This window comes from Heterodontus francisci, chromosome 34, assembly GCF_036365525.1.
Source record: "Heterodontus francisci isolate sHetFra1 chromosome 34, sHetFra1.hap1, whole genome shotgun sequence".
NCBI lineage: Eukaryota > Metazoa > Chordata > Chondrichthyes > Heterodontiformes > Heterodontidae > Heterodontus > Heterodontus francisci.
Genome location: NC_090404.1, coordinates 42,652,838 through 42,662,895, shown reverse-complemented (window position 1 = coordinate 42,662,895; position 10,058 = coordinate 42,652,838). Strand labels below are relative to the sequence as shown.

The following is a 10,058-nucleotide window of genomic DNA, read 5'->3' as shown; positions in this document are numbered from 1 at the left end:
CTGGTTCTTGAGAATGAGGTGGGCCAAGTGGATCAAGTATCAGTTGGGGAGCATGTCGGGGAGATTGATCATTGTATCATAAGATTTAGGCTGACCATAGAAAAGGACCAAGAACAATCCAGAGTAAGAGTAATTAACTGGGGAAAGACAACTTCAATGGGGTAAGAATGGAGCTGGCTGAATAAATGAGATTCAAAAGTTGCCAGGAAACCTGATAGCTGAACAATGGGTAACCTTCAAAAAAGAGAGAGTTCAGGCACAGTCAACATATGTTCCCTCGAAGTGGAAAGTTTGGGCAAATAAATCCAGAGCTCCCTGGATTATACAAGAGGTAGAGATTACGATAAAGAAGAAAAAGTGTGCTGTTTTCCTTGAAGAGAAGGCTGAGAGGTGATTAGGTCGAGGTATTCAAAATCTGGACAGAGAATCATACCTTACAGACAATGTCCCAGATACTGCCATCACCATCCCTAGGTGTCCCACCAGCAGGACAGACTCAGCAGAGGTGACGGCACAGTGTTATACAGTCAGGAGGGAGTTGCCCGAGACGTCCTCAGCATGAGCTCCAGACCCCATGATGTCTCATGGCATCAGGTCAAACCGAGTAGATGGAGAGAAACTGTTCCCACTGGTGAAAGGATGGAGGACGAGAGGGAACAGATTGAAAGTAATTGGGAAAAGAAACAAAAATAACATGAGGAAAAACTTTTCCACCCAGCGAGTGGTTAATGTGTGGAACGCACTGTCTGAGAGTGTGGTGGAGGCAGGTTTAATTGAAACATTTCAAAGGGAATGAGACAGTTTTATGAAAAGGAACTAATGGAGCTGCGGGCTGACAGGTCCCGGATGCTGATGGATTCATCCTCGGGCTTTCAAAGAGAAGCAAATGAGGGAGGAACTGCGCAGAATCTGTCCTCCTGCCCCGCCCCCTCTTCCTATTGGTCCGAAGCTGCCGTTAATCACACGGACATTGTGAGGTCAGAGGTTAAGTCCCGGGTGCGCAGGCGCATTGCGGACCAGTGTTTCAAGCCAGAGGGTGAAGGCGGCGGAGAGACGTTTCTGCAGCCGGTAAGTGGCGGCTGGTGGGCGGGGAGGCTTCAGAAACACCCGGTGTAGGCCTCAACACCCCCAATAACAAACTCCCGGTCCTGTGTTTGCACCGAGCGGGCGGCAGCTGCGGGAAACTGAGCTCAGTTATAAAGGGGCCTGAGGGAGGGAGGAACCATTTGGGACACAGCACAGGGCAGGAGGTCCCCCCTCCCCCACTCCCTGGTTCCACAAAGACTCCCCTTGGACTGGGCCACACCTGGGCAGGGCTGGCTCAAGGTGCGGGAAGCTGATAGGCTGAGCTGTGGACTGGGAGGAGTGGGGGGTTTGACTGACAGGCCTGGGGAGGGGGACATCAGGGCAGGTACACACACTGCTCCCCCTTTTCCTCCTGGGATCTTTTACTGGAGTTGTGTTGCTGAGTGTTTCTAAACTCTGTCTCCCTATCCCGGTAATGTCGGTGGATTGTAGGTTGCTGTGAGTGTTGGACTATATTGTCTCTCCTCATTCTTCCTCCTCCTCCCACTCCGAGTTCCAGGCTGCAGGCACCGGCTGTTTGATGTGCCTGAAACAGGAAACAGTAAACAGTGGCGCAGTGGTTAGCACCGCAGCCTCACAGCTCCAGGGACCCGGGTTCGATTCCGGGTACTGCCTGTGTGGAGTTTGCAAGTTCTCCCTGTGTCTGCGTGGGTTTTCTCCGGGTGCTCCGGTTTCCTCCCACAAGCCAAAAGACTTGCAGGTTGATAGGTAAATTGGCCATTATAAATTGTCACTAGTATAGGTAGGTGGTAGGGAAATATAGGGACAGGTGGGGATGTTTGGTAGGAATATGGGATTAGTGTAGGATTAGTATAAATGGGTGGTTGATGTTCGGCACAGACTCGGTGGGCCGAAGGGCCTGTTTCAGTGCTGCATCTCTAATCTAAATGTTTCTCTCTTCACTGAGACCTGCTGAGTATTTCCAGCATTTTCTCCTTTTATTTCAGATTTCCAGCATCTGCAGGACTTTGCTTTTGTTTTATTGCACGAGTTGCTCACAGAATCAAAGGCAGTGAAGGTGCTCGAGCTGGACGGAAGCAGTCGTGTCAGATCCTCAGTGGGTGAGAAATCGCCGAGTGCAGGGGAAGAATGAAGCTGGTGGATGTGCAGGGAGGCTTCAGAAACATCCGGTGTAGGCCTCAACACCCCCAATAAGAAGCTCCCAGTCCCGCGTTCCAAGGAGAACAATCCCAGCTTCTCCAACCTAACCTTGTAGCTAAATTCCCTCATCCCTGGAACCATTCTGGTAAATCTCCTCGACACCCTCTCAAGGACCTTCTCATCCTTCCTAAAGTGTGGTGATCAGAACTGGATGTAATACTCTAGTTGTGGCTGAACCATAGTTTTATAAAAGTTCCCCTTAACTTCCCTGCTTTTGCACTCAGTACCTCTATTTATCAAACTCAAGATCCCGTATTCTTCCGAAGAAGGGTCACTGACCTGAAACGTTAACTCTGCTTCTCTTTCCACAGGTGCTGCCAGACCTGCTGAGTGATTCCAGCATTTCTTGTTTTTGTCCCGTATTCTTTGCTAACTGTTCTCAATATGTCCTGCCACCTTCAATGATCTATACATATGAACCCCCAGGTCCCTCTGTCCCTGCACACTCTTTAGAACTGTGCCATTAAGCATATATTGCCTCTCTCTATCCCTTCTGACAACCTGGAAATTTTCAGGATGTTAGAACTGATAGTATAGATTAGGAATGTCCAGCCTTTACGCATTAGGGGCTACATTCTAAATGTTGTCCTGCATCGGGGCCGGAGGTGAGCAACTTTCGGAAAGGTAAAGGTATTAGAAATTTATTTGACTGTTCATCAATATAACAAAAATGTGCATTTTTGTGAATAAGCTTTAAATGAGGAAACTAATGTATTAACTTACTTTCCCAACACAACGTTGAACACTGATTTAGTGAGTTACCTGGCATGGTTTTTGCTTGCAGTAGCAGACATTGTCTGCCTGCACACTTGATGTAGCGATGCAGAGAATTCCAGATAGATTCCATTTGTGAGGAGAGATCTTGATCTCGCACTCTCCCTGTCTCCTGCTCTCTCTCCTTTATTTAGAGATACAGCACTGAACCAGGCCCTTTGGCCCACCGAGTCTGTGGCAAGCAACAACCACCCATTTACACTAACCCTGCAGTAACCCCATATTCCCTACCACCTACCTACACTTGGGGCAATTTACAATGGCCAACTTACCTATCAACCTGCAAGTCTTTGGCTGTGGGAGGAAACCGGAGCATCCAGCGAAAACCCACGCGGTCACAGGAAGAACTTGCAAACTCCGCACAGGCAGGACCCAGATTCGAAGCCAGGACCCTGGAGCTGTGAGGCTGCGGTGCTAACCACTGCGTCTCTCTCTCGCTCTCTCTCTCTCTCTCTCCCCCGTTCTCTCTCTCTCTTTCCCCCCCTGCTCTCTCTCTCTTCCCCATCCCCCGCTCTTTCTCTCGCTCGCCGCGCTCCCTCTCTCCCTTTGTCTCTCCCTTTCTCTGTCTCTCCCGCTCGCTCTCTCTCTCTCTCTCCCGCTCTCTCTCTCTCTCCCGCTCTCTCTCTCTCTCTCCCAATCTCTCTCTCTCTCCCTCTCCCTCCAGCTCCCGCTCTCTCTCCCGCTCTCTCTCTCCCGCTCTCTCTCTCCCGCTCCCGCTCTCTCTCCCGCTCTCCCTCTCCCTCTCCCGCTCTCCCTCTCCCTCTCCCTCTCCCGCTCTCCCTCTCCCTCTCCCGCTCTCCCTCTCCCGCTCTCCCTCTCCCACTCTCCCTCTCCCGCTCTCCCTCTCCCGCTCTCCCTCTCCCGCTCTCCCTCTCCCGCTCTCCCTCTCCCGCTCTCCCTCTCCCGCTCTCCCTCTCCCGCTCTCCCTCTCCCGCTCTCCCTCTCCCGCTCTCCCTCTCCCGCTCTCCCTCTCCCGCTCTCCCTCTCCCGCTCTCCCTCTCCCGCTCTCCCTCTCCCGCTCTCCCTCTCCCGCTCTCCCTCTTCCGCTCTCCCTCTCCCGCTCTCCCTCTCCCGCTCTCCCTCTCCCGCTCTCCCTCTCCCGCTCTCCCTCTCCCGCTCTCCCTCTCTCCCTCTCCCGCTCTCCCTCTCTCCCTCTCTCTCTCCCTCTCCCGCTCTCCCTCTCCCGCTCTCCCTCTCCCGCTCTCCCTCTCCCGCTCTCCCTCTCCCGCTCTCCCTCTCCCGCTCTCCCTCTCCCGCTCTCCCTCTCCCGCTCTCCCTCTCCCGCTCTCCCTCTCCCTCTCCCGCTCTCCCTCTCCCGCTCTCTCTCTCTCTCTCCCGCTCTCTCTCTCTCTCTCCCGCTCTCTCTCTCTCTCTCCCGCTCTCTCTCTCTCTCCCTCTCTCTCTCCCGCTCTCTTACTCTCTCTCCCCTGCTCTCTCTCTCTCTCTCTCTCCCCGTTCTCTCTCTCACTCTCTCTCCCCCCTCTCTCTCTCTCTCTCTCCCCCGCTCTCTCTCTCACCCCCCCTCTCTCTCTCACTCTCTCTCTCGCTCTCTCTCTCGCTCTCTCTCTCCCCCGCTCTCTCTCTCGCTCTCTCTCCCCCTCTCTCTCCCCCGCTCTCTCTTTCCCCGCTCACTCTCTCTCTCTCTCTTTCCCCACTCACTCTCCCCCTCTCTCTCTCTTTCCCCCCTCACTCTCTCTCTTTCCCCCCTCACTCTCTCTCTCTCCCTCTCTCTCTCTCTCCCGTGCGCTCTCGCTCTCTCTCCCGTGCGCTCTCGCTCTCTCTCTCACTCCCCCGCTCTCTCTCTCTCTCTCTCTTTCCCTGCTCTCTCCCTCCCCCGCTCTCTCTCCCTCCCCCGCTCTCTCTCCCTCCCCCCCTCTCTCTCTCTCCCTCCCCCTCTCTCTCTCTCTCTCTCTCTCCTGTTCTCTCTTTCCCCGCCGCCCCCGCTCTCTCTCTCCTGTTCTCTCTTTCCCTGCCGCCCCCGCTCTCTCTCTCTTCCCCCCCCCCAGCGTTTTCTCTCTCACCCTCGCCGCGCTCCCTCTCTTCCGCTCTCTCTTTCTCTCCCTCTCTTTCTCTCCCTCTCTCTCTCTCCCGCTCTCGCTCTCTCTCTCACTCCCCCGCTCTCTCTCTCTCACTCTGTCTCCCCCGCTCTCTCCCTCCCCCGCTCTCTCTCTCTCACTCTCCCTCCCCCGCTCTCTCTCTCTCCCTCCCCCGCTCTCTCTCTCTCCCTCCCCCGCTCTCTCTCTCTCCCTCCCCCGCTCTCTCTCTCCCCCTCCCCCGCTCTCTCTCTCTCGCTCCATGTCTGCCGGCCTCTGTCTCCGTGTCGGTCTCTGCTCCGCTCCCAGGACCCTGGCACCCTGCTCCCAGGGCCCGGTCACCCCGGCAGCCTGCTCCCAGGGCCTGGTTACCACTGCACCTTGCTGCTGGGCCTGCACCTCCTCAGACGGTGATGAAGAGCCTGAGGCCCAGGCTGAGTACATACGCAGGCAGAGCCAGTGCTTGGCCTGGGTCCTGAGCTCACGGCCGGGAAGGCTGCATTGGATATGGAGTTTGGGCGGGAAGCGCCAGCAGAGAAGCAGCTCAGCCCGGGCACCGCCATCTCACTAAAGGAGCCAAAATATCAGGTACTGAAGCTTATCTGTCATCTTGGTAAAGGAGGACATGTGCAGTGACGTGTCTCCGCCATGTTGGTAAAGGAGCTGTAACCATGGTCAGTCACTGAATGTTTTGGCAGGTCAGGTGGAAACCATTGGCAGGCTGGATTCTGACCCGTGGGCTGGATGTTCTGGAGTGTCGAACTAGGAGGTGCAGAGTAAAAGTGAGAGCCAGACCTTTCAGGAGTGAAGTTAGGAAACATTTCTACACACAAAAGGTGGTAGAAATTTTAAACTCTCTTCTTCAAACAGCAGTTGATGCGAGATCAATGTTAATGTTAAATCTGACATTGATAGATCTTTGTTAACCAAAGGTATTAATGGAAATGGGACAAAAGTCGGGTATATAGAGTTAGATCACAGATCAACCATGATCTCATTTCCTGGTGGAACAGGCTCGAGGGGCTAAATGGCCAACTCCGAGAATCATAGAAATTTACAGCACAGAAGGAGGCCATTCAACCCTTTGTGCTTGTGCTGGCCCTTTGAAAGAGCAGTTGTGCTTAGTCCCACACACCCACTTATTGTTTGTAAGCCTGTAAGTTCCTCATTCTCAAATACCTGTCAACTCCCTTTTAAAATGACTGATTGAATCAGGTTCAACCACCTTTTTCAGGCGGAGCGTTCCAGATCCTGACAACTGTCTGTTGTTACAGAAACTGCTGAACTCAATGTTGAGTCCGGAAGGTTGTCAAGTCCTGTTCCTCGAGCTCCCATTGGAACAGGGCTTGAGGCCGAGGACAGAGAGGTCAGAGTGGGAGTGGGACGGAGAATTAAAATGGGAAGTGACTGGAAACTCAGGAACACGCTTGCAGACTGAATGGAGATGTTTCTCAAAGTGATCACCCTATCTGTGTTTGGTCTTCCCAATGTAGAACAGATCTCATTGTGAGCAGTGAATATAATATACAAAATTGCAAAAATTACAAGTAAATCACTGTTTGGTTTCATCCCACAAAACCCTGTGAATAGCCCAAAGGGAGCTACTTTATTTGAAGAGTAAAAGTTACAAAGTAAAGCAAACCAATTGCTGGAATATTAAACTCCACCCCAGCTATAAAGAATATTAACACAGCAGATATAAACCCCACTGTCAGAATGAATATAGTTCAGTCCTGGATGTGATTAACAGCAGCAATAATTACAGAATGCAACAGCTACAGTCACTTGTGAACTCACTGGTGTCTCAGCATTTTGGATATCGATTAAATTCCTTCCCACAGACGGAGCAGGTGAACGGTCTCTCATTATATTATTATAATATAATACTATCTTTAATATCATCTAATAAGATATTCTTTCTTACAGTTCAGTGGGATGTAAACAGTAACCCCAGCACCTTCAGGAGAGATGGTGCGAAAGCCCCTGTGTGCAGAGTGAGCATCAAATCAATGTGTGTAAATCCTCTCCTAATACCCTGTAAAAGGAGGTAATAAAAGTCATCACTGTCAGTACAGGATAGAAATTCAGAACAGACAATTCGAGATCCTATGGAACATTTTATTCCTCTCTTGTTTCCCCAAAGCTGTCAATCGCAGTCCCACACACTCTCCCTCCTCCCTGTGCTGAAATCCAAACCCATGACACCATCTGCACCATTTCTTTCCTCCTCTGCCAGTTTTCTCCCTCCCTCTACTGTGCCTGGGTTCAGTTCTCCAGCCCCTGTGTGCAGAGTGAGCATAAAATTAATGAGTCAATGATTTTCTCTCCTGCTCACTGGGACCCTGAAGCCCCGCCCACTCTCTGTGCTGGTCCCACAAATTACCAGATTCATTCAGCTCAATTTCACAACTTGTCTTTGTGTTTTTGTGGGTTCTCTCTCACTCCCTTTTTCCTGTTGTAACTTCATGTTACAGGATATTAGAAAGGGAGGATTTGCGGACAGGAAAATCAAACATCACCTCAAGATGTGACAGTCACTCGATTCATCAGGATCTGAATATCATCGGCCTTTGATCATGGAAGCAAAAAGTGTGGAGAAACCGTACACGTGTTGTGTGTGTGGACGGGGCTTCAGCCGATCAGCTGGCCTGTCGAGACACAAGTGCAGTCACACTGGGGAGAAGCTGTGGAAATGTGGGGACCGTGAGAAAGAATTAAATTACACGTCTGAGCTGGAAACTCATCGACACAGTCAAACTGAGGAGAGGCCGTTCATCTGCACTGAGTGTGGGAAGGGATTCACTCAGTTATCAAACCTGCTGACACACCAACGAGTTCACACTGGGGAGAGGCCGTTCACCTGCATTGAGTGTGGGAAGGGATTCACTCAGTTATCAAACCTGCTGACACACCAGCGAATTCACACTGGGGAGAGGCAGTTCACCTGTACTGATTGTGGGAAGGGGTTCATTCGTTCATCCGCCCTACTGACACACCAGCGAGTTCACACTGGGGAGCGGCCGTTCACCTGCATTGAGTGTGGGAAGGGATTCACTCAGTTATCAAACCTGCTGACACACCAGCGAATTCACACTGGGGAGAGGCCGTTCACCTGTACTGATTGTGGGAAGGGATTCATTCGTTCATCCACCCTACTGACACACCAGCGAATTCACACTGGGGAGAGGCCGTTCACCTGCACTGAGTGTGGGAAGGGGTTCATTCGTTCATCCGCCCTACTGACACACCAGCGAGTTCACACTGGGGAGCGGCCATTCACCTGCTCTGATTGTGGGAAGAGATTCTGTCTGTCAGGGAACCTGCTGAAACACCAACGAATTCACACCGGGGAGAGGCCATTCACCTGCACTGATTGTGGGAAGGGTTTCACTCATTCATCCACCCTGCTGATGCACCAGCGAGTTCACACTGGGGAGCGGCCATTCACCTGCTCCGTATGTGGAAAGAGATTTACTCAGTCATCCCACCTGGTGTCACACCAGTTCATTCACATTGGGGAGAGGTCATTCATCTGCTCCGTGTGCAGGAAGGGATTCACTCAGCCATCCTATCTACTGAGACACCAGCGAGTTCACAGACAATTACAGGGGTTGGATTCTGCTGTTGCTGCTGTTAATCATAGCCAGGACTGAACCACGTTCATTCTGACAGTTGGGGTTTATTTCTGATGTCAATTGCTCCTCTTGGACTGAGCGTCTGCCCCACAGCATCTCTCATTCATGTGTGAATAGACCATCATGTCTTCAAACCTCATTTTCAATTTAAATCCACTCAGTAAATGTACTGAACAAAAGATGAACAATAAACAGATCACAGGCCAATCCTGTAACTCTATATTGACAGGAGAAAGTCTGTTCTTTAGCTCAAGAATGAGGCTGTTTAAGCTCTGTGTGTTTCTAAGCACTCGTAGACTGGAGCTGTTGGACAGACAGGCTGTTCACAACTGTTAACATGTCAGATAGTGAAGGAATTACTCCAAGTAAACTCACCAATTTATTAGCTCAGACTCCGGTCCCTGCTGTAATTAATACTCAGCATCCATTAGTGTTGATTTACAGTCAATCACTGAATCGTCTGGTTAATCTTTGTTACTTGTTTTGTGAAATACTCTCCCTATTAGTGCTGAACTGCTGGATAACTCTGATTACACTTAAATGTGTTTATACATGTTTATGAAGTGTCTGTGTGTCCAGATTTAACTAAGTTGTGATTTGTAACCAATAAATGATGTTTCGGGTATGACTTGTCATCTGGTATCTTGGTGATTTGTCGAGAAAGATTTAATTCACTCACTCAGCAGCTCGAGAGGAACCAGACTGAGGTTTAATGAACAGAAGAAATAGGAGCTGGAGGAGGCCATTTGGCCCTTCGAACCTGCTCTGCCATTCACCCAGATCATGGCTGATCTCAACTCCACCTTCCCGCACTATCCCATATCCCTTAATTCCCTCAGTACCCAAAAATCTATCAATCTCTGTCTTAAATATACTCAATGACTGAGCATCCACTGCTCCCTGGGGAAGACAATTCCAAAGATTCACAACCCTTTCAGTGAAGAAATTTCTCCTCATTTCAGTCCTAAATGTCTGATCCCTGATCCTGAGACTGTGACCCGGTGTTCCAGATTGCCCAGACAGGGGAAACATTTTCTCAGCATCGTCCCTGCCAAGTCCCTTAAGGATTGATGTTTCAGTCAGATCACATCTCCTTCTTCTAAACCCCAGGGAATATAGGTCTAATCTACTCAATCTCTCCTCACAGGAGGAGATGGAGCAGAGTGGGGGTGCTGCACAATAGTGGTTCTGTTATTGAACTAGTAATCCAGAGGCCTGGACTAATGATGCTGAGACATGAATTCAAATCCCACCACTGCAATTAAAAAGCGAGGATCAATATTGGTGACCATGAAACTACGGATTGTCCTAAAAACCCACCTGGTTCACTAATTTCCTTCAGGGAAGGAGATCTGCCGTCCTTACCCGA

General features: G+C 50.8%; 1 protein-coding gene across 2 annotated transcripts; it reads left to right on the top strand.

The window, feature by feature from the left end:
- Nucleotides 1–1,044: 1,044 nt before the first annotated feature.
- LOC137349415 (zinc finger protein 623-like) lies at nt 1,045–9,314 on the top strand. Of its 2 annotated transcripts, none has more exons than XM_068014930.1 (2): nt 1,045–1,068; nt 7,529–9,314. In XM_068014930.1, exon 2 carries the CDS (start codon nt 7,631–7,633, stop codon nt 8,705–8,707), a length of 1,077 nt encoding a protein of 358 aa, XP_067871031.1. In that variant the 5' UTR covers nt 1,045–1,068; nt 7,529–7,630; the 3' UTR covers nt 8,708–9,314. The 2 variants fall into 2 exon arrangements, with proteins under 2 accessions (XP_067871031.1, XP_067871030.1); XM_068014929.1 differs by lacking the exon at nt 1,045–1,068 and adding an exon at nt 7,009–7,048.
- The last annotated feature ends 744 nt before the right edge of the window (nt 9,315–10,058 follow it).